General features: G+C 42.6%; 1 protein-coding gene across 5 annotated transcripts; it reads right to left on the bottom strand.

The window, feature by feature from the left end:
* Positions 1–372: 372 nt before the first annotated feature.
* On the bottom strand, positions 373–24,887 carry pum1 (pumilio RNA-binding family member 1). Of its 5 annotated transcripts, none has more exons than XM_042076724.1 (23): positions 24,756–24,887; positions 24,064–24,131; positions 23,034–23,326; positions 17,744–17,812; positions 17,232–17,334; positions 16,478–16,665; positions 15,861–16,030; positions 13,346–13,586; positions 13,171–13,261; positions 12,767–12,868; positions 11,930–12,066; positions 11,693–11,831; positions 11,437–11,562; positions 8,528–8,815; positions 7,956–8,174; positions 7,378–7,645; positions 5,915–6,044; positions 5,306–5,440; positions 4,540–4,677; positions 3,179–3,304; positions 2,771–2,892; positions 2,087–2,279; positions 373–1,690 (listed from the first exon to the last, which is right to left on the bottom strand). In XM_042076724.1, the coding sequence occupies exons 3-23, from the start codon at positions 23,316–23,318 to the stop codon at positions 1,559–1,561; spliced, it is 3,402 nt and encodes a 1,133-aa protein (XP_041932658.1). In that variant the 5' UTR covers positions 23,319–23,326; positions 24,064–24,131; positions 24,756–24,887; the 3' UTR covers positions 373–1,558. The 5 variants fall into 5 exon arrangements, with proteins under 5 accessions (XP_041932658.1, XP_041932659.1, XP_041932660.1 ...); XM_042076725.1 differs by lacking the exon at positions 24,756–24,887 and adding an exon at positions 24,274–24,489; XM_042076726.1 differs by lacking the exon at positions 24,064–24,131 and having other exon boundaries at positions 17,232–17,331.
* Between the last annotated feature and the right edge of the window lie 281 nt (positions 24,888–25,168).

The following is a 25,168-nucleotide window of genomic DNA, read 5'->3' on the forward strand; positions in this document are numbered from 1 at the left end:
CTTTGTGAAACTGAAAACAGGAAGAAATGATTTGATATGCATGCTGACCCACAGATGATGACAGCAGAATAAAGGATCTTCATTAAAAGCATCTTGCACTACATTAATGAAACATTGACACTCTGCAATCAGTCCTGGCTAAAGATTCTGCAGCGCTACGCTCCACTAAGGTCTTTGGTCTCAGCAATCCACTAAAAGCATGTCATTTAAAGGATTCCTTTACTGCCACAACACTAAAAGCATGTCATTTAAAGGATTCCTTTACTGCCACAACAGAAAAAGGCTTGTTCACGACGTGCCCCAGTGTGTGTAGCGAATGAGTGTATGGGACAACATTTCAACCACAAATAATTAAAGACACGAAGACACCACTTACAATTTTTGATTTTTTTTTTTTTTGTCTCAAAATAAAGGTCACACAGCGTATCGAGACCATCTACAACAGGAGATACAAAACATCCAGGCAATCATTATGCACGCTGCTGCCAGGCCTCACTACACACACTTCTATACACAGATGCTGCAGGGTGTGTGTGACTCAGGAAATTTACACAACGCTGTTTAAATGTACACTGCAGCAAAAGAGTAAATAACAAATCAAAAAAAAGGAAAGAAATGAACAGATTTATACAGTCACTTACATTAGACCACAGAATGGCAAAATCTGTACACACACTCGCCGTAAGCGTAACCTAAACCTCTCACCCACATCCACACCACTGCAGGAGAGAGGGACTATAAAAGAGGTTAAAAAGAGAGAAGAGCATTATGGGCAAGTTTGGTGGAAAGAGTGAGCATGTGATGCTGATGTTAAAACTAAACAAAAACAAAAAATCATCATCAACTTGTTATGTTATTTTGAAAACAAAACAAAATATTTGATATTACAATTTACAATATACAGCAAATGCAGTGATTTACAGAGCGTAGCTATCACACGCTCACAGCGGTAATCAATCGCTTTTTATCATCTGTTTCCTCAAAAAGGATTCCACATTTACACAAGGTTTACAAATATACAATTATACAGCAGTCAGCACTACTGGGATACAGTATAGATACAGGTCAACATCAAAAACCAGAGAAAAACTACAAACTTTATGTATATATTTATAAGTATATGCAAAGGTCTACAGCAAGAGTACACTACATACATTTAAAGAAGCAAGACCAGATGTGCATGTGTCTGTGTGTAAGTATGCTTGTGAGACAGAGAGAGAGAGAAAGAGAGAAATAGAATACAATACGTACATTTAGAGAAAAAAGATTTGAGTATATTTCTCCCATGCTCAAAGATTATGCCCTGTTAGCCTTTAAGGACAATGAATTTGTTAGCTAAAGGGAGTGTGGCTGTATTATCAGTGAGTGTTGGGTTGTGTGCTGGCCAAAGTTTATGTGCATGTGTATCATTTTAAAAGTAGTTAAATGAAACACTTTAATTTCATAGAGGGTAGAGTAGAGAGATAAACAAAATAACTGAAAGAGATCCATGATGTTACAATTGAAGGTGGGCCTTTAAAGGCCACCTTATGCACCATGCCCACGGAGGGGGGTGGGCTTACAGGATTCCGTTGGGAGGAGCACACAGTGGGCCCAGGTCCACGCCGTTCTTCATGTAGTACTTCTCCAGCTTGGCTAGGATGTGCTTCCCGTAAGTGTACTTCCTCAGGGTGGCAATGTGAGGGCGAATCTGTGCACAAGCGCGCGCGCACACACACGCGCACACACACACACACACACACACACACAGGCACACACACGCACAGCAGAAATAAGACATTTATATGTCTTCACACATAATCACAACCTGGTTCAGCCCAATTTCCTACAAAGAAAGAAATTCTAACGTGGAAAACCAAATTGTTCACCAACAGATTTACATTCATCACAAATTACATTAATCTTACAATTAACATCTGAGAACCCATTTGACATAATTTCATTGTCTATCCATTTCAAATCACCAAAAGGCATATATATATATATATATATATATATATATATATATATATATATATATATATATAGGTTTGGAGTATCACCCAAAACACTAACACATGCAGTAAACATCTATTCCCTCACTCACCTTGTGCATGACGATCTTCCTCTGGGTGGGTTCAGCGACGTCAATCATCTTCTGCACCACGTAGTTGGCGTACTGGTCCTTCATCATGGTGTAGAGCGCACTGTGGGGTCCGTCAGCCATGCTGCACACCTCATCGATCAGCAGAGCTCGCTCAGCACGCAGGGAGTGGGTCACGCACTTCTCCACCACGTTACTGCGCCACACAAACCAGCACAAAGTATCACACACTGGCCAAAGGAAGACCAAGACAACCGCATTGGATTTGTTTATGATGCTTTTCAAGATTTACATGACAGTGCTTACACCTTCTCAAGAGGCATCGCAAGACTATGAAGCTTAGAAAGAATCCCGCACACTGACCATTCCGCAAGTAATTATTTGTTTAGAATACAACATTTTGGTTTAGACCTTCATCAGGTAAAAGACTATGAAGCAAAATAAAATGCATCATATTGATCATAAAATGTATTAGGGCTTAAAGAAAACCTCTAACCGCATGGCTTAAAACAAGGCTTAAATCTACTGAAAAATGTGAGGTTGTGATTTAATTGATCCAATTCTGATTTCATGAGCATCTTTCAACAATCTACTACTCAAAGGCTTTAAGTGATCCTCATTCCTCACCCATAATGTTATTTACGTTATTATTGTTATGTGTTGGTGTGTGCAGGGCGTGTGCTTTACCTTGCAAACTTGTGCTGACTCAGTCCCAGAACATTTCCACGGATCTCCGAGACGATCTTGCTCTTGTCTTCAGCTCGTCCATGCTCCAAAACGTGTTGAATCACGTAATTACCATACTGGTCCTGGAAGAGGTCGTATAATTACCACACTGATCCCACAATCTACTGACAATCTACAGTCTAAACAGAGGACATTTGAAAAATCTACTGAGCCCTTACCTTTTGTTAGCAAGTAAGAAGCACAGTAAGCACATACACACACACACTCCAAATTAAATTTCAGTATCTTGTGTACACCTACAATTAAATTATTTTACACTAATGATTAATCTGTCACAGAGTTTGCCAGTGTTGAAGTGAAAGATGTTGACTGCATGAACTGAACTGGTCTAAAGTGGTCTAAACTGACCTGCACGAGCTGCTCTGTGTGAGTGTGGAGCTCCTCCAGGATGGGCAGGGTCTGCTCGGGGAGGCAGTGCTCAAGGATCCGCTGGATTACTCTGCAGCCGTAAGGATGAGTGGACAGAGCAAACACCTACGCACCACACACACAGTCAGTTACATCCACAAATGCCACAGCAAACACACGTATACTAGAGATGCACCGATATGGAATTTTAGGGCCGATAACGATAACCGATATTTATTGGTTTGTTGTGGCCGATACCGATACGATAACCGATAATATTACTCTTGAAAAAAAATTGTGAAAAGTGATTTGGGGAAAGCATTTAATAAGCATAATTTTATTGCAGTAATTTTACCTACCACCAAATAATGGACAGAACTCATAATAGGCTAGTCCTCAATAGTACGGCAGTCAACAACATAACAGTAGCCTAGCCCTACAGTGTGTGGCTCCTTTAAGTGAACCTGACGTCAGTGAATTGCTAGTGAGTGGCTAAAGAGTTTGAATCGTTTTCATTTAGGACTAAACGCTCATAAACGGCTCAGCTTGGAATAAGCTACAGTATAGCGACTAAATCAGAGTTTGTGAGGGTAACTGAATAAAGCTGCAACTCCTCAGACTGTATCTTATGTCCGTCTACTCTGTTGCGCACAACCTGCTGCAGCAGAAATGAAAGGGGTTAGCCCCGAAGGTTTTAATAACTTATTATGATGACCTGTCTGCAACTGAAGCACGAATGGTTAGCATATTTCTAGGTAATAATACAAAACCCAAGCTAAAGTAATGCAAATATAATACTAAAACACAACTTAGAACTAGGCGTACTTATGTACTCGTCCCACTAACGAGTTTGTTTATTTGTTTCCCCGACCAGCGCGTAAAGTGCAAACACACCAGCACAAGACGGCTCTAGATAGGGCTGAGCTCCGCTCTGTTAAGGTTAAATGGCGGATCATTCACGAGAGGATTTTGAGATGCACAGATTCCCAAATGAACGCATATCCACAGATTTCGTTAGAGTGGTGAAATACATTCACACCGCTGACATTATATTGAGGAAAAAGTATAGCCAACCAAGCTCAAGTAGCTCAGTGTAGCCAGACAGACCTTACGTAGGCCTAAATTAGGAAATATCGGCGCAAATTATCGGCCAGAATTCTGTTATCGGACCGATAATAATATTTTCATTTTTTCACTTATCGGCTAATAATATATCGGCCGCCGATATATCGTGCATCCCTAACGTATACACAATCTACAGTTCCCTAATGATGTACACACACACACACACACAGAAAAACAAAATAAAACACACTATACAAAACAAGATGGTGTGGTCAGTTGTCTGGAAGAAGACCCACCTGTCCTTTAAAGGCGTCGATGATGAACTGGAGGGCATGAGGCTGGACGCACTCAATGCACTTTTGCACCACATGGTTTCCATTTTGATCTTTCACACATTTCAGGACATGCCCATCCAACTCGCGCACCATTTCACTCTGTGCAAGCAGACATAGGTCATTAGAAATTAATACTAATAAGTAATGCAAAACAGTTGATTTTAAAAGAAGCAATGTCTAGCTTTTGTGCTAGAAAACACAAAAAAATGCCTCTGGACTTACAACCATTTTCACTTTGAAGGCATAGTGACTTACATAGGCCACTTCTTGCATTTGTTACTATTAAACTGCTAACAAATCAATACAAACAGCTGACAAAACAGATCAATCTACAATATTATGAGGAGCTGTCCAAATGTGTTTGGACAGCTCCTGTAATTTGGATTAAGCTGCCTGCAGCACACGTCTGCACCTTCCGCTAACTCTGACACAAAATCGATTACACAAACAGAGTTCAGGGTAAATGTTGTTTTAGCAACAATGAGTGTATTATGAGTAAATCATTTCTTTGACCTCTGTCTTTTTATTACAGTGTTGTTTATATAACTGAACTGCTCATTCTAGCTGACTGTTGCAACAGGCTTTCCATTACTGGTTTTGTGGAACCACTTAAGGCAACAAACTCCTTCCAAAACACATTACAGTAACCTTACAACAATTTCCCTAAACAAAAACAGCAGCTTTCATTTCAGGACAAATTGAAGTGCTGGTGCAAGCCTGTACTCACAATGACCTGCTGCTCCGAGGGGATGAACTCCAAGGCTTTCTGGATGACCCGGCAGCCGTACATCTGCAGCGCTAGCGACAGGACGTGACCCCGGATCCGCTCAGCGAGGGCCAGCTTCTGCTCCAGGCTACCAAACTGTGGACAACACACGGGGGAAATGCATCAGCAGCAGACCAGCACATACCAACGGATCAAGAAGCAAAAGAAACAGGTTGGAAGTACAGTATCATTTACCCTTAAAGTTACATTTAGATCCACACAGAGTAGCAGTACTGAGGATGAAGTACATGGCACAAGGGAAAAGGTGTACAATTTCAGTGGGCCTCTTGACTGCATGCACGACAAGTATAAATAATATATTAGGCTCCACACAACGACAGGTGAAAAAAAAAAAAAAATCAGACCACTTCAGTTATCACCAGGTATGATATCAATCCTCTACGTAGTAAAGCAGCCCCTTTCAGCTAAGAAATCCTAGACTACTTATGTTAGCTGTTGGCTTGATCATTTAGTTTGTACCAAATCACCAACTCAGTCAGTCAATTTTACAGGGCCACACAAAAGGACACGTCCACAGAAATGTCTGTGGGCAATTTCAGACCCACACACCTCAAAGAACTTCTGAATGACGTAGTTGCCAAACACGTCCACCATGAGCTGATAGGCAGCCTGCAGGATCTCCGTGAAGACCAGCTGCCTCTCAGACGGACTGGCCCGCTCCAACTTCAGCTGGATGAACCTGCAGCAACAACCAAACCACAACATTGGTTATTTGATACACCATCATTGCTCATGCACAATGCTTCTTAGGAGTCATTAATGCAATTAGTTTGACAGGGTGCACAATACTTAAACACGTTTAGCACTAAATCTGTTGGGGGAGAAATCCACCCTAACTGACCATTCATGGACAACTGGACAGTCTGAGAAGGGAGGGAACTGGCAGAAACAGGGTAAACAAAATATGAGTCAAAATATAGATGCTCTTCTTTTAGCACCACCTAGTGGCAGCCAGACATCACTACATCTGCCTGGGTGCCAGTCAAAGGGATGAGGAACCATGTCGCCATATTTGGTATTCTTTAGAATTCTTATTTTCTACTTATGAGATAAGCAATAACTGGAATGGATTCAAAAGTTTCTTGCACCGTCTTCAACTCCCAAAAACGTCATAAACCGACAGAAAATGCTCACAATTAGTGAGTGAACAGACATGCAATTCTTCAGTCAGGTCATGACGCTGAAGGGTGCGGTTATCCCACTACACTCCTACTGTTCACATGAGCATTGCAAGAGCAGCCAAACATCACCACTGACACTGTGCAGTCAGTTAGCATGAGTTTAGTCATTCAGTCATTCGTTGATTAAGTCGAACACTGGTGCATGAATTTGAACGATTTTGTGCTCGTTTTGAGTGTTGCTGTATCTTGAAATGCTACCCACATCGATGTCAGTTGATAGCCCTGCTTTGCTTTTCTCTTGGTTAACATTAGTTGGCCTAAATATGAAATATTTTCTAACAACGGATGATTTACTTCAAGGGACAAGCTCTTCTCCTTCTGCGGTGGCAGACAATTGATATTTGTTTTGACCGTCTGTTATGTTTTGTTTAGCCTTTTAACACAATACTACTTGTCCACAGCGCAGTCAGGAAACTTCAGGCTGCACGCTACAGCTGAGATTGGGACATGCAGGCACATGACCAGACAGGAGCACACATTTTTTATGTCCGACTATCGTGTTATTTTGTAGTGAGAAGCCAAAATCAAGATTACAATTTGTTAACTGTGCAGCCCTATGTTCTTCTTTTTGGTTTTTGTATATTTTTGGGGCTTTTTTGCCTTTATTTGGACAGGACAGTGAAGAGTGACAGGAAATAGGTGGGAGAGAGAGATGGGGTGGGATTGGGAAATGATCGCAGGTCGGATTTGAACCTGGGTCCCCGTGGGCACTCGGTCCCGTACATGGTACAGGCACTGTAGCCTGCTGCGCCACAGTGCCCCCCAGCCCTATGTTCTTCTAACACATTCATAAACCTTGTGGAAAAGAACACACAATTCTAACACACAAACCTGGAGCCATGCTGGTCCTGGGAGAACTCCATGACATGTCCAGCGATCTCTCGCAGTTGCAGGTTGGGATAGCGGTTGTTGCGGAAGTCCTCAAGGAGGCGGCTGCGACCAGATGGCATCACGTCTGACATTCCATAGCGTAGCCGTGACGATGGGAACAGCTGGCTACTGGGACTGAAGAGGGAGGAGCCAGAGGTGGAGCTGCGGTACTTGGCCTCCGCCCCCGGGGCTGCGGAGATGAAACGACCGCTCCCGTTGGTCAAACCACCTATCAAAGAGGAGGCAAACAGCAGGAAAAGGTGAAATTGAGTCAGATTGCGATTGCGAGAGATGCCTCATCACAAGATTTGAAACAGAATACAGAGTATGTGGGACACAGAACATTTAGAACACATACAGATAAAGTGATACATCATGACATGTATAGAGCCCAGAAATACTGCATGCCTGGGCAATATGCTACTCGCATACAGAATTAGTTTGATTCTCAGATTACAACACAATCACAGATGCATGAGGAGTTGGCTTAGTTAAAGGTTCAGTATGATGGAACGTAAAACAAATATGCAAATTCTTACCAAGGTTGAGGCTGGAGGAGGAGCCGTGGTTAGACAGAGAAGGGGGTGGGGTCAGTGAGTGGGAGTGTCCAACAGGTCCAGGGGAAGGGCTGAAGCCTAGGCCATTGTAGAACCCTCCATGGCCAATGGGATTTAGGCTGCTAGGTGTCCGTTTGTACAACTCAGAACTGCCCGTCAGGGAATCCCGGCGGGAGGCACTACCTGTGCTTGAGTTAGCGACTGTACACACACACACACACACACAAACACATCAATTACATAAACAATCTAATTCAGCACAACAAACCAATGCAGGACATGGTAGATCTAGTTTGTTCTTTTAGTAGACTGACTGTAAGCTAGACACTGCAGTCTGCTGCTGAATTCAAGAGGATGCATCAGGGTCCTACTCCCATTTGAATTCCAAAGGACTTCTACTGAGTTTCACATAAAGCAGGGCTAACTCTACTTGTCTCTGTTCCGTCAAACATCTGCTACATGATCTGCCAGCTTGAAATCATACTAACTCCACAAACACACTTATGTCTCTCTCTCTCTCTCTCTCTCACACACACACACACACACACACTTACCAGCTGTGCCAAAGCCCCCCAGGGTTCCGAGTGCTGCCCCAAGCGATGAGGACCCATTGGCACTAAAACTGAGGGAGGAGGAGCCAGGCTGAGGCGGGCCCTGAGAGAACAGGGAGGAGCTCTGGGAGGAGGAGCTTAGAGAGCCACTCCCGTAAAAGGAGCTCCCGCCCAACGCTCCGCTGCCTTGCTGCCCCGTGGCCTGCTGGGAGCTCAGGGCCCGGAAGGCTCCACTGGCTCCGCCTCCAAGTCCAGCCCCGCCCCCACTGGCTGATGCGGCTGCAGCAGCAACTAGGATTTAAAAACAATAATTGAGTAAAACATCACCATTTGATACTAGTTTCTGATTTAATTATCCAGGCCAACTAGCAGGCTCTCAAAGTACTGTTGCGTCGGTCTTGATGGTGACTGTAAATACAAAGGGTCTGTGTGAAATGGAAGGCAGCTGCTAGCTGCCTCACTCCCTTCATCTGTCTAACAAGTCACTTGGTGCAGCAGGCATCAAGGTACCAGCTATGAACTATGTTTGGGATGGCCTTGCAAGATAGCAACAACGAATGCCGTTTCCAGGACACCAACAGCTGACTTGTTCAGTGGGAGTTGAAGCAGAGACTTTCTAAAAAATCCTTGACTGAAGGCAGTATGAAAGATACAGCGGGGAAAATAAGTATTGAACATGTCAACATTTTTTTCAGTAAGTATACTTCCAGTGTGGCTATTCACATGAAATTTTCTCCAGACATTAGTATTAACTTAATCCACACATGTTAAAAAATCCAAACATTAATGTCCATAAGTAGAGTTATGAGTAAAAAAGTGGAATGCCACAGGTAAAAAGTATTGAACACGCCTACTGAAATTTCTTAAATACTTTGTGGTAAAGCCATTATTTGTAATCAGAGCTTCAACGCATTGCCTGTATGACTAAACTAATCAGTTGCAGTATTCAGGTGTGATTTTGGCCCATTCTTTTAAACAGATAGTCTTTTAATATTGAAGATTCCAGGGGTCCCACTTGTAAATCCTGATCTTTAGGTAACTTCCAAAATTGTTGAATTGGATTAAGGTCAGGGCCTTGATTTCCTTTCTCTGAAACCAATTGAGAGTTTCCTTTGCTGAATGCTTTAGATCATTGTCCTGCTGGAAGGTCTAGCCACGTCTCATACTCATTGTCCTGGTGGATGGCAAGATTCTCCCAGGAAAAAAAAAATCGCTCCTTCAACTGTGTGAAGTCTGCCAGTACTATGAGATGAAAAACAGCCCCACACCTTGATGCCTCCACCTCCAAACTTCACTGTTGGTATGGTATTTTTAGGGTGATGCACAGTGCCATTTCTCCTCCAAATATGGTGTGTAGTATGACATCCAAAAAGTTAACATTTTCTTTCGCCTGACCAGAATACATTCTCTCAGTATTTAATAGGCTTGTCCAAATGTTGTGTAGCAAACTTTTAATGAGTTTCGACATATTTTTCTTCAGTAATAGAGTCATGCGGGGTGAGCGTGCATAGAGGCCATGGCGGTGGAGTGCATTACCTATGATTTTCTCTGTAACAATTGAACCTGCTGCCTCCAAGTCTTTCTGGAGTGGTCCTTGGCTCTTAGGCTACACTTCTGACTATCCTTCTGACTTCCTGGTCAGAAATCTTGTGAGGAGATCCTGTGCATGGCCGATTGATGATGCAGTGATGTTCCTTCCACTTGCAGATAATGGCTCCAATACTGGATGATTCTTAAGTTTTGAAATGCATCTGTAACCAGTTCCACTGATCTGTTTTGCAACAATAATGTTACAAAGGTCTTGGAAGAGCTCTTTGCTTTTACCCATTATGAAATGTTTCTTGTGTGACACCTTGGTAATGAAAAACCTTTTTATAGCTCATTAATATGTACTAATCCATCTTATATTAATTTGCAGAGATATGAGGGATAATAATAATTACTCTCTAACTGCGTATAGATTCCAGCTCGTTCCAGGCCATTCCTTGCCTTTGTGCACTGCTTTTTCTTAGCATCTTCAATACTTTTTCCCTGTGCCATTCCACTTTTTTGCTCATAACTCTACTTTTAGACATTAATGTTTGGATTTTTTATATGTGTGGATTACCTAAGTTAATACTAATGTCTGGTGAAAATTTCATGCGAATAGCCTCACTGGAAGTAAACTTACTGAAAAAAATGTTGATGTGTTCAATACTTATTTTCCCCGCTGTACATGAATGTGGCCTTCAAAATTCTGTAAAACAATTTATCTTAGAAGGCAGAATTTTAGATAAATACTAGATTTGGAGATGCCTCAGTGCCTTGCCGCCACCGAATGCTATCTGAATGCTATATTTAACGGCAGGATTTTTTTCCGTTTCAGACACTGCCAAAATCATTATAGGTAACACTCAAGTTACACGGTTTCCAACAATGTTATTGGCTCTTAATAATAAAGCTCCAGTTAAAAATCTGGCATTGTTCAGTGTTACAGATCCCCCTTTTTGGGCATCTATTTCGGCAGGAATGCCTGTGCGCAAGGCTTCATGACACCAACCTTGCTCCAGTGGTGATATCACAACATTATTGGCACAATGTATTCACAACACACCACATGATTGGCACAATGTATTCACATGTCAAGGATGGGATATGTGGAATATGTGTAGACAACTGCCATATTGGCGTTACAATATAATGTGAAAGCACAGATCAGTGTTACAGTCCCCAGTAGCCTAATGCTATTAACATGGGTGTGAATGATTTTTGTGCCACTTGCTGAAATCTATTTTTAGGCGCATACGCAAGTGACACACTTGAATGATCAGGCTCTGAGTGACATGTGAAGATACTGTGGGAGGACTGAGGGGGCGTGAGGAATGTGGAGCTGGTGACAGGGCCACGCTGTGGAGGGCTGGACATGGCCATACCTGCCGTGGGGCTGATGATGACAGAGGCAGGAGCCATGAGTCTGACGGGCCCACTCCGTCCTCCTGTGTTGACCAACAGCGCCCCTGTCTGGTCGTAATACGCTGCTGGCGCTAGTACTGGGTAACCTGGGTGGACACACATATATTTTTTATACATACTAACATACATACACATGCTATTGGGCATATACACATAACATATTAAACATAACACACACACACACACAGACAGACACAGAGACACAAACACACTGACCTGGCACTCCAGCTGCAAGACCTTGTCCGAATGCAAGAGCAGAATTGACAGCTGCTGCAGCAACCAGCTGCTCAGCCTGCTGCCCCTGTTGTCCCTGGTTGGGAGTCAAAGGTCGCTGCGAGCCACCCGTGCGCATGACCTGCACCACATCAGGGGGGTCAGCACAGATCAGACTAACAGCAGGACTTAAGAGGGAGGACATGGCTGAGGACAGAAGCACGGGGTGGCCAGTCTTACCTGCTGCTGGTTCTGCTGTGTCTGTCCAGCTTGCTGCTGATTGGCTGAGTTGGAGGGGGCAGCTTGCTGCTGGAAGAGGTTTGCTGGATAAACACCCCAGGGAACTCCATAGTACTGATGAGGCATGACTGCCGGACCTTAACATACATGTGCACATACACACACACACACAACAGTCCATAACACAACCATACAATACAACAGCAAAATCCAAACCGTTTCAGAGAGACCCAACTACGTGGACCAGGAGAAAAGCACTTTTCTAATTTTCATTCCTTCTTTTTAATGAGCTTTTCCTGTGTGTGTGTTTAGTTATTTAAACAATAGCATTGGTGTTTTGCCCGGCACTGCAGTCACAACTTTCCAGGGCTTGTTTGAGTTCACAAACAATTTAAACCCCCCTGCTATCCAAGTGGACTGGGCCAGTTTTAACAATGTATATGTAACATTAGCATTAATATTTTATAGTAACTTGTCCCAACTTACAACTCCTGACAGGGTTTATGGTGGTGTGCTTTAAATGTTTCAGTATAGTCACCCCATGTCAACCCGACCAATTTCAAGGGGTTTCCCCTTTGCATTTTAATGAATTTTCTTTCTTCATGCAAAATTCAGTTGGCGTAACTGATTTTTGGGCGAAGACATTTATTTTATAGTGCTTTTCTAACAGAGGAAAATGCTTTTATGTTATGGTGCTTTTCTAACAGCGGCAGAGGTTTTTCTAACAGAGTTTCATTATTGTTTAACGACGACTGAAACCATCCCAAAAACACTTAAGCATGGCTTGATGTAGCCATCATAAGAGCGGCGTCCATGTGTTGTGGGTTGGGGACCTACCCAGAGTGGCGGCAGCAGCAAGGCCAGCTGTGTAGGGGTCTGTGCCTGGGGGGGCCGCACTGATGATGTAAGGGTTGGGCACAAATGCAGCTGGAGCCAGACCTGCGGAGATGCAGTGAGCACCGGTCAGCACGGACACTCACACAAGCACAGGGAAACGACAGTGCCCACAGTGGGCTAGGTGAACGGCATAGGCTACTTTATGTGGGATGACCAAAACCAAAGCATGTGATGAGGCAAAAACAGCCAAAGTTACTACATAGTTGATATGTCTGAAAGACACTTAAGTATTAAAACAAAACGGATTTTAAAACCTGAATAGAAGATAACATTCAACATACAGTACATATTCATTAACACACAGACACACAAACAAATGAACTGAAACCTATATAGAAACTGACCGATGTGAGGTTGCTGGGCTGCCAGGGCATACTGCTGCTGTTGGGCGGCTGTGAGCTGTTGGACTGCCAATGCGCCAGGCCTCTGAAACAACTGAGCCACAGTCATCCTCATTAATACCACCACAGACATCACAAGAAAGTCACATTTTTCAGAGATTTCAGGGCAGTTCTGTACCTGTTGTTGCGAGTTGTAGTCAAAAAGGCCAACTGTGGGAGGAGCAGAGTCCAAGGGGAGAGGACCACCAGTATAATCAAACTGCAGTGTTTCCATGGAAACAGACTCCATGGGGTCAAGGGTCACATTTTGGGGCTCGACAGTCGGAAAGTCATCTCCTGCTTTGGACATCGCCCCTCCAGACAGATCAACCCCTCCCAACTCCACCTCGTTTCCGGCAGGAGGGCAGTTCCCAGGACGGCTGGCAGAAAAAGCAAAACAATGAGTAAGGACACAGACAGAGGCCCAAACAGGCCCAGCTTACTACAGTCCAATGCCACTACAAACAGGCCCAGCTTACTACAGTCCAATACCACTACAAACAGGACAAGGTCATTACTACAGTCCAATACCACTACAAACAGGACAAGGTCATTAAACATACTGCAAATGCAGCTATTATTAATAAAGGTTTGAGAACTACCATTTTGATTGATGAGTCACAAGTACAGATGCACCGATATGGAATTTTAGGGCCGATAACGATAACCGATATTTATTGGTTTGTTGTGGCCTATACCGATACAATAACCGATAATATTACTCTTGAAAAAAAAATATGTGAAAAGTGATTTGGGGAAAGCATTTAATAAGCATAATTTTATTGCAGTAATTTTACCTACCACCAAATGGACAGAACTCATAATAGTCCTCAATAGTACGGCAGTCAACAACATAACAGTAGCCTAGCCCTACAGTTTGTGTGGCTCCTTTAAGTGAACCTGACGTCAGTGAATTGCGAGTGAGTGGCTAAAGAGTTTGAATCGTTTTCATTTAGGACTAAACACTCATAAATGGCTCAGCTTGGAATAAGCTGCAGTATAGCGACCAAATCAGAGTTTGTGAGGGAAATTTAGGGAAGGTTTAGTTTCAACTGCGGGTAACTGAATAAAGCTGCAACTCCTCAGACTGTATCTTATGTCCGTCTACTCTGTTGCGCACAACCTGCTGCAGCAGAAATGAAAGGCATTAGCCCCGAAGGTTTTAATAACTTATTATGATGACCTGTCTGGAACTGAAGCACGAATGGTTAGCATATTTCTAGGTAATAATACAAAACCCAAGCTAAAGTAATGCAAATATAATACTAAAACACAACTTAGAACTAGGCGTACTTATGTACTCGTCCCACTAACGAGTTTGTTTATTTGTTTCCCCGACCAGCGCGTAAAGTGCAAACCTACCAGCACAAGACGGCTCTAGATAGGGCTGAGCTCCGCTCTGTTAAGGTTAAATGGCGGATCATTCACGAGAGGATTTTGAGATGCACAGATTCCCAAATGAACGCATATCCACATATTTTGTTAGAGTGGTGAAATACATTCACACCGCTGACATTATATTGAGGAAAAAGTATAGCCAACCAAGCTCAAGTAGCTCAGTGTAGCAGGACGGACCTTACGTAGGCCTAAATTAGGACTTTAAAAAATATCGCCGCAAATTATCGGCCAGAATGCTGTTATCAGACCGATAATAATATTTTCATTTTTTCACTTATCGGCTAATAATATATCGGCCACCGATATATCGTGCATCCCTAGTCGTGTTTTACAAGCATGTGAGCATGGTGTGGATACATTGTAACGACTACATGCATTACGATTATGTCGTCAGGGTTACTTCAGCATTTTACATTCCAGTGTTTCCCACACATTGACTAATCTGTGGCGGGCCGCCATAAGATCAACACTGGCCTCCACACAATAATGTTCCATGTTGTAGGCCTACTATTTAAATGAGATAATATCCTTTCATTGAGCTGTTCTTTTTATGCACGCAGCCTTTCCTTGCCCCGCCCCACACTCTCTCGTAACGAACCCGCTGCCCCTCCTCTGCATGCACATCTAACAAAACAATAACAATTGTTGAAGGGTTGTTGTTGGCATATAGAAGCATTGCATAGAAGACAACGGGCTAAATTGCTAAATCCGCTTAGCATCGTGACCATGCTGCGCAACTTTGTTCAAAATTGCTGCATTCAAGTTTACTCTGCTAAGGTCTTATCACAACATAGTAAATAGGGAAGACCAAACTAAAGTTAGGTTATGCAATCAAGCCGTATCTCTAAGCTAACGTTAGAATACTTTTTGGATGTCGAGCTTAGCATGCTTAGTTACAGCCGCTTGCAGGTATCTATTCACTTTATTGACTTTGAATGTTTGCAAAATCCAGATGTAAATGTAAAAGTGTTTTCCAAGACTCAAAAGGGATTTATTTTAACTAGCTACATAGAAAACAATATGAATTGCATCCACACATACAGTATCAGTAGCCTTTTAACTGTGTTAAAAGTGCAAGCCTTCATCCCTCATCCAACTTCTTAAAGTGACAGGAGCTCAGTTAGACTACATATTTACAATGTATTGACATCAAAGATATGTGTAATAGTTTACTGTGATGCGAACAATAGTTTAAATGTTGTTTACCATAAATACATGAGCTAGGTGCACAAATGTGAGTTATATGTGATATATACCTAAAATCTTTGACATCCACATCCAGACCATTTTGACTGGCCAGTCCATTAGGGTTGTCCATGACATCAGGCTCGGCCTCCACAAGTTCCTTTCTGTCCGGATCAAATGCAACTTTTGGCTTTGACTCCGCCCTCTTTTCGGAATCATCACCCTCAGAATCATGTGGGCCCTTAATGCACACAGGAGAAAAAAAGCCTCTTTAGACACACAGACAAGAAAAACAGTACACACAACAATTACATAGACATTATGTCTACCTTTCAGATTTCAGTCTCATCTTTCACTGCAAGTTGCTTGCTAGTTTATTTTTAACCATGATGTTGAATGGTTAAAAATAAACCCAATGAGAGGAGAGGTTTTAAGAAGGTTCAAAATGAAAAAATGCAATAAATGAGGTGGAAAAGTGAGACATATGGCTGTATTTAAAGCCCAGCTCAGGCCTCTAGTACACAGCCTACTAATATGGGTCAAATTTATGCCTAAATCTCAATTTGGGGTAAAATTAAGGTTGATTCACCTTCATCTTAGTATAAAAACATAACAGATTAAAAGAATGAATGACTGAATGTGTGAGAAAATGATGAGTTGGAGGAAGAAATGGATGGCAGGTTCTTACAAAAGCTCCTTTACGCAGACATGAGTCAAGTTTCTCCGCGGGGGAGGAACTCAGCACATATTCCACCATGGAGACGCCCAATCCTCCACTCTCACTGCGTGGGGACAGGACTGACCCAGCCTCCCCAACGCCATGGAAACCCTGTACTGGCCGACGCTGGACCATGATTGGTTGAGAAACTGAATGTTCTGAAGGGGAACAGTGCAATATTTAGCGGCAAAACTATACAGAAACAGAACACACAACAGCAATCACAACACACACATTAGACACTTCAATTACAGTTACACAACACAACTTAACACTCTCTCATACATTGGGAAGAAGACCAGGTCACTAACAAATCCTCATAGTCAAGTGAGGATCACCTAAACAATCCAACTGCCATATAGCTGAATTAACTACAACAAGCTCTTTGAGTAAAACAAACATGGAGGTACAAAGGCTTCCCAAACATTCACTTTTCTACCATAGCGACATACTTCACAGGTCTGTGTGTAGTCTTTCTGTCTACACATCATCTTTACTTTCTTTTGATGTCCAGTAAGAACAGAACGTAAAGAAGTACTGAAGTAAAGAAGCTAAATGGAGATATATATGGCAAGCACATACTTAAGGCTTGCCGAAACATATACACACAGGCACAAACAGCCATTGTATAAACTTTCAAAGGCCAAAAGCCCAGTACACGTAAACTCTTTCACACACATGCACACAAATAAGTGCACGCACGCACGCACACACACACACACACCTGAAGCCCCCCAGGCGCTGTCTCTCCACTGGTCCAAGAAGATGCCCTTAGGCCCCTCCTTCCCTTCCTCCAGCTCCCAGAACTTCTTTCCTGTCAGGAGCTGCTGCAATGGCAGACCACAGATCAATTACCTCACATGCACAGCCTCAGATATGTGTGTATAGTCAATGGTGAAACACTCCTTAAAGATTTTTTTTTTTTACAATCATCAGGTGTGGCAGAAATGTTAGCATCCCAACCATGTACCAAGTCCAAGTGCCCACAGGGAGCAGGGTTTGAATCCCACCCACAGTCATTTCCCAATCCCACTCTTCCTACAGTCTCTTACTCATGTCCTTTTTTCAAAGTCTTAGCTAAATAAAACACCCCAAAATCTATTGGAAAGGATTGGCACAGCATGTGGCCCCATAGTAGCTATATGTGTATTTGCAGACATAAGATCCTAAAAGCACCATTTTACAGATATACACATATACAAAGTTCTTCTTCATAAATATACAATAACTGCTCACCTCACCCATGGACCGCCCCTCCAAAGCTAATGCCTGGAAGTCATGATTCAGCTCATCCATTGATCGAACCTGAAAGATTAAGCAAATCATACAGTCACAAACCAACAACCAGCAACCATATCCAGGAGCATGAGCATGAGCATGAGCTAGTCAAGAGGAACAGCGTGAGAAGGGCCACAAGAGCACAGCTCCCAAACACTGCACTCACTGCAGCACACCACACACTAATAGAGCTTCACTAGTTTGCACTGCCATTGCAGCAGCTAACATCAAAAGCCAGCAGAACATCCAGATTCTGTCTGAATCAAGTATAAGTATAAGTATAAGTATATATACTTTTTTGATCCCTTAAGGGAAATTTGGTCTCTGCATTTAACCCAATCGGTGAATTAGTGAAACACAAACAGCACACAGTGAACACACAGTGAGGTGAAGCACACACTAATCCCGGCGCAGTGAGCTGCCTGCTACAACGGCGGCGCTCGGGGAGCAGTGAGGGGTTAGGTGCCTTGCTCAAGGGCACTTCAGCCACGGCCCACTGGTCGGGGCTCGAACCGGCAACCAGTACAAGTCCAGAGTGCTAACCAGTGGGCCACGGCTGCCCAAAGTGGGCCACGAACTCAGGTCCCAGGAATATGAAGCCACCTTTACTTGTGTACCAGAACAGAAGTCCTTGCAGGATGTGTTATCTGATCATACAAACATGCTTTTATAAGAAATGTGAAACTAAACACATCTTAAACTTATCACAATATAAAAGAAAAAGAAAACACATTAGCCTAACAAATATGAAAACATGTATAGGCCAATCACATGCAACTATGAATGGTATTTTCATCACCTCTTCCTGTCTCCATGGTGAGTGGGTCCTCTACCAAGGAGTCTGCCATGTTGCACCACCATGTTTCAGCAGTAGTCCCAAATGGACAAACCAAAACACTAGCTCTAGAGTGGGCCTTCTGCATTTTTTATGGTTTTTGAAGGACATATTAGGTTTTCCTGCACACTTTGAAAGGGAGGGGCATTAAGTCGGTTGCAATTCAACCTTGCCAAGATGCCATTAAATCCCATTTATGGCACCTTTAATGCTCTAACTTGATTTACACTACTTGATGGACAATTTCGAATTTGTCTGACCCAAACCCATTTGTAGACCATGTCTTCCTATTCACAGAGTCAAGTGAGACATGTTGCAAAGGTGCACTAAAGCTTGAGATCCAAAATGTATTCTGTCAGCATCCATACATAAATCTGAATGTCACTATGGTAACCAGGCTAACAGGCAAAACTAACAAACACAACCTAAAAGCAACAGGAAAAAGAGAACAGCTATCAGGAAACATCCACTACCAGTAACCAGCAGGAATTTATCAAAGGACCCAACCTTGGCCTAAGTATATAGCATACATGGATGTGTGGACAGAGGTCAGAACTGTGGAATGGTGTCAGTGCTTTTAATGATGAGCAGGATGAGTAAACATTTCCAGTGAGAAGGTATCTGAAATGTTTCAGTGTGGGCAGTCGTGTAAACACATGACATGTATTAATAACTTTGGAATTGTATACCAAACATTCCATTCTGATCAGTCACAAGAATTATGTGAACACATCCAAATCATATCTGATTTTTTTCCACACTGGGATGAGAACATTTGCAAAAACTAAGACTTTTTATGTGTGGGGTCAGTAGCCTGTTTGGGTTACACTGATCATTTAGAAACTAGACTTATCTTAGTGCCTATAACGTGTCTTAACTGGCAGGGCTCAAAAATGTTGAATATCTTCCAGCCACTAACTGACAAATGGTCAAATTCAGCCCCTCAATAGTCAATTATTATATTGTATCTGAAATCTACTAGCCATTTTCATATTTTACCAACATTTGGCTGGTGGCTGGTGTTAATTTTGGTCCCTGTTCACTGGCCATCTTTAAGAAAGTATTACCCTTCATTTCACTTCATGCAATGTTTGTTGCAAATGCATTTAAGCCAACGTTCACCATAACAAATATTGGTCTCCACTAGGGGGGGGGGGGGGAGTAGTATGGCAAACCTTTTCAGCATTGTATCAATGTCGCAAAGGAAGTCAGGACAATCTTATTGTCTTATTGTACTAAGATAACTGCAGACTCCCAATATACAAGTGAAAATAAATTGCAATGATTCGCAGAATCTGTTACACTGCCGTGGTCATACAACTTCATAATATTGTATCATGGCATAAAAATGGTGACTTTCACTATTGTATTCACCTCTCCATCGTAAATCAAGGTTCTTCCAGAGGTGCGTTCAAATTTGCACGTTTTCCACAAACTTTTGGCAACACTCACGAACAGTTTGCAGGGCTCTACACTAACATTTTTTTTCAGGAGCACTTGTGCGCCCAAGTTAAAAAATTTAGGAGCACAGACAAAAATTTGGGCGCACAGTCAGTTCTGTACTTAACCTACACATAATCTAACATTATACTGCAGCTAACAGTTAAACATGCCAGTGCACCAATTGCGAATATTAAGAATGACTGACAACATTTAGGCTACAGGAAACAGGATTTTAATTTCAGTCTGTTCTATTTTCCTACATTTTGTTAAATGTAAAATAATATAATACATTGCCATATTTGCATTTAGCCTGTATATCAAGTATCCTGCCAAATGTAGGCTAATTTATTTATTTGTCAATCCATCTATAGCTAAACCAAATATGCCCATGGTGACCTATCTGACTGCATACTGCCTAATACTACTACTAAAACAGTCCATTTTCTCTTCCACAAAACCCAACATAGGCTAATCAAGGATATACGTTTTATACTTTTAGTTTTTATTTGAAATATCTGCATTGATAGGGGCAGTAGGCAAACGTTAGGCCTACTTTCTTTTTGCACTTCAGCTTGTATTCGAGTTGTCAGTAGCGTTCTACCTTTGAATAAAATGGGAGTATTACGGGAGGCTACTTTTGTGCCGGTTCGCTACAGCTATATTTTGCATATTGCAGCCAATACGTCAACTGGGCTAAAAGGCATGTTAGGTTACCTTTCCTTCTCTCACTGCATTCTCAGAATCTCATCCTGTTCCTCCTGTATCCAATGAATTTGGTGGATAGAAGAACTAATTTCTTCCATCTTTGCATCTTGGCTGGCTAGTCTAACTTTACGCTTTTTCTGCGCGCTCTTGGATTTGATAGAAGCGACTACTAGCGAGTCACAACGCGAAACTGCTAACGTTGATGGGAGGTGTAGTTTTTATGCTGCATTCGCGACGTGATTCTATGGTTTGCACAAGTAATGTTTCTCGATGTTGCGGTGTATTTTGTAGACAAACATTGACATTGTTAGAAGTCATTCGCACCAGTGCTCCTAAATATTTTTTTGCACTCGCACGGCATAATTTTTACTTGCATGTGCGAGTGAAATGGGCGCACTGTAGAGCCCTGGTTTGAGGGGGTAGTTCTCTGCGAACATACTGGGAGTTGGACTGAAGGTTACCATAAAGATGGATGTTTAGCCCACACAAAACCATTAAAATGTATCTGTTCAGAGACAGCATGTTCGGCGTGAACGTTCGCCTCTATTCACAAAATGTTAACATACCTAAGGTAAAAATGTGTCATCCAGACAATTCTGTCACAAAGGGATACAAAGGGCAAAGTGTATTCTCCACTGGCATGTTGCTTTATTTGGGTGTGCTATTAGCATGTCCCTAGCAACATTAGCATGAGGTGAATTGGTGTGTAGGGTTTTTTCATCTAAAATTAAGCTTACAGATCTATTCAATAGTCTTGATATCTTAAGAATGGTCTTTATTTTACCATACCCCAATGCCTGCAATACTTTTTTTTTTTAATTGTCCATGCTAAGATGCATGGTTGTCATTCTAACTGAACCTGTAAATTGGCATAAACGAAATCTGCGTGAGTAAACCACACCCATGTAACATACTCACTGTGTGCTCTTTGAAGTTTGCTCTTTGAAAAATGCAAATAAGATGGGTGGATAGCAAACGTCTATATGGAGAAAGGCCACAGAGTGAGACTCCCATAGCCTGCTTCCACAAATGTGCCCGCAACATTGTCTGCAATATTCTCTTTGAACAGCTCCAAACAGCTTGAGGTAAAGGACTTGACTGCTGAACTTTCTTTCTCTGGTTGCCAGCTTTACCACTCTCAATCAATCCAACAATACAGGAGTATCTTCAACCAACATACGTTGCCAGCTTACCTATGAAGTCAATGTAGCTATAAAAATAATATGTCTAATGTACATGATTCATTTGATCACCAGCAAATCTACTGAAAATGCAACATGCAAAAGATTTGTATTGCAAATTCTGTTTTCTAGAACTATATCTATAACTATATCTGAAACAATACTGACACAAAAGCTGTATGGAAGATTCAGTGCCGTTGGTAAGTACTAAGAGCATGTTCTGTGCCATTCCATGTCCATCATGCCTGGATCCTTGCCCAGGACACAGATCTAATCACACTTGGATTGCAAGTTTTAAAACTGAAGTTGAAAAGAGGCATACTTATACGATTTCCTTGTTCTCATGACAACTTGTAACTTGCAATTCAGCCAAGTTTGAAAGTGTGGTCAGTTTAAGGTACAGTCTGCAAAGGTAGTTGATATTTGAGCTCAACAACCAATACAAGGACACTCCTCTATTCTATGCTTCTGAGTCCATGTGTAGATTGACTGAAATAGTTTGTAGCCTGGTCCCAACCACTTTCTTTTCCCTTTCACAAAGCCACAATTGGAATTCTCCACAGCACTTTCAACTTCACATAACTTCACTCAGCATCTGTAGGTCAATTTACCAAATTTTAGTTATGTCATGTAGTAAGGCTATGGCTAGTCTTGTGTAACACCTCCTATGGTACCAAACAAACACCTTGGCACCACCTTAGGGACACCTTTAATGTGATTTTTACACCAATCTATCACCTTGAGAAGGCAGAACTCAAAGCAGCAGCACAGAATCAAATCAGAGAAAAGCTAGGACGAAGGATGTTCCTAACGTTTCAAAAGCAAAGCTAGCCTCATGCATATTACCAAACTCAACAACCAACTTTAAAACAAGTTGTTCCAACGTACTTTTGTCACAAATTACTATAATTCTTCAAGTGCCAATAGGAGGCTGTGACTTTAGGAAGGGTTTAGGAAAAAATACCAACGCTGTTCACCACTAAAGAGGGGTTCACCTTGCTCTGAATGCGGGGTCCAGTAGGAACCTAACGGACACACTATTGGCTAATGCAAACTTTGGGGTGGGAACAGACAGGCCACTCACCTGGCTGTCGCCATGTATGCTGTCACCAGCGGGCCAGCGCTGTTTGCCGCTGCCGTACCCAGGCTGTTCTCCATGCTGCCGCTGAAAAAAGTAGTCCACCATTGCGTCGTCTTGGGAACGCCCCGCCCCCTGAGAAGGGGGAGGCGGCTGGGGGGCGGGGCCAGCGGCACTCAGCACCACGGGCATGCTGGGTAACGGACTGTCAGAAGGCGGCGGAGTTCTGCAGTGCAGGCTGAAGGAGTCCCAGACAACAGCTTTCCTCTTCAACACACACGCACCACTCATACCACCACCTACAGATACATAGATAGATAGATAAACATGAACACCAATAAAAGCTTTCCAGTTTCAAAGACAACCTCACCATTCCCAACACAGCACCCAATAAGCAGTCAGTGTTTCCCACAGAATTGAATTCTATTTGTGGTGGTAGGTTTGCAGAATTAACTCGAATGCAACAGTTTTTAACAAATTAGTGCAGCGCGGTTATGATTCTAACCAGATTTAAGCACAATTTAGTAAAATCATTGTGTGGTGGTCAATGTTGATATTGTGGTGGGTCGCCACAAATAAGTCAATGTATGGGAAACACTGGCAGGTAAAACACATTCACATGAACTCCAATCCTTATTCTAAACCATCTATCTGGAAGCGGTTCTCAAAACTAGCTTCATCACAGGTGTGTATCAAGGTGAGAGGCCAACCCTCAGGAAATTCAGTAGGGTCACTACAAATGGCTAATGATGCAAGATCCCACATACCTAAAGCACTGCCTAATCAACAGTAGTACCTCATCTTCTTACATAAGCCCTAGACAACACCAGTGCACCAATATGAACAAACATTAGTCTTTATAAGTGTGTGTATGTGTTGATAAATACAGTCTCTGGATTTTAAAAACACCCGAAAATGGGCCTGAATGATAGTTCTCAACTTAAGTAATGTTTTGTGGGCTACAACACACCACACCTCCCGGAAGTACCCCCGCGCTATAACGGCTTTGACAACTTCATCTACACAAAGTTCCCACCTGCTGTCAGCTGAAGAATCGCCTTTTGACATGAACAGCATGAAGGAGCGAGGGTAAAGCTGTCAACCCTGTGGCGCAAAACATGTCTTTAGTAGGCAAATGGCCCTTGACAGCTCAAGATGTAAAATCATTGTTGGTGCTGGTGTAAACAATCCTAATGCTAGCCAGCCAGTGCTGTATGAAAATTCCATCTGAATGAGTGCAACATACACTACAGGGCTGGGCTGTCGTTGTTGTTGTTGCTGCTGTGTTCTTATGTCAGGGACTGAAACATTATCACAATCGCAGATCCGGACTGGAAACACACGGGCCTTTTCCGTGAAGCGCGAGGGTCCCCATTATGAGGAGAACGCGCACGTAGCAACAGCGACATTACTAGCCTGTAAATGTAGGCCGACAATAAAGCCATTACCCCGAAATCCTTGGGGTTGTAGCACGAAGGTGCATAAGCGTGATATTCCACAGGTCTTCATGACGCTAGCACTAACAATAGGACCGAACGTGCGAGGAGTCTGAGCGGAAGATCCATAGAATACACAGAGAGAGGGAGGGGAGGGAGGAAAGGGGGCGGCAGTGCCCACAATCATTCAGACCTAAAAGAGTCGTTACAATAAAATCCAACGTACGGACACACACATGAGGATGTTTAAAGTCACTGGACATGCATAACCCTTTTGTTGGATGATACTTACAGGTGGAGGCTGCAGATGGTGATGGATTTGCGCGCCGGGTCTCTGAACTTCCCTGTCTTTCACTTCGACAACATGGCGGCGCAGACGAAGCGAGCTGCCGCGCGGCATCCTGGGTACTATGTGAGCAACCGGGTGGTTCAGTGCGCCAGGATGGGACTGACGCTCAAGTCCTTTGTTGTATAAAGCTTTGATACACGCAGACTCAGACATACCTCTTTCATATGGGTCTGTAACATTACACATATTTCCTTTAGTTTCAACCAAATATAGTAGTGCATTACAAATTATCTCTGGGTAAGAGAAACAGTTCACTTAGGCCTAATTAAAACAGGCCTCCCTATAATGAAATGATCAATGATCAGATTGTTGCTGCATCCACACACTTCTGGAAATCCATGTTTAGATAAATACAC

This window comes from Alosa sapidissima, chromosome 21 (assembly GCF_018492685.1).
Source record: "Alosa sapidissima isolate fAloSap1 chromosome 21, fAloSap1.pri, whole genome shotgun sequence".
NCBI lineage: Eukaryota > Metazoa > Chordata > Actinopteri > Clupeiformes > Clupeidae > Alosa > Alosa sapidissima.

What these genes read in the sequence shown, in the direction of transcription:
- pum1 (XM_042076723.1), bottom strand. Translation starts at nt 23,318, where the DNA reads ATGAGTGGTGCGTGTGTGTTGAAGAGGAAAGCTGTTGTCTGGGACTCC. An exon ending in GTCTGCGTAAAGGAGCTTTT is followed by an intron (nt 16,031 to 16,477) that starts GTAAGAACCTGC and finishes GTGTGCATTAAG; the next exon opens with GGCCCACATGATTCTGAGGG. An exon ending in CATCATCAGCCCCACGGCAG is followed by an intron (nt 8,816 to 11,436) that starts GTATGGCCATGT and finishes TTTAAATCCTAG; the next exon opens with TTGCTGCTGCAGCCGCATCA.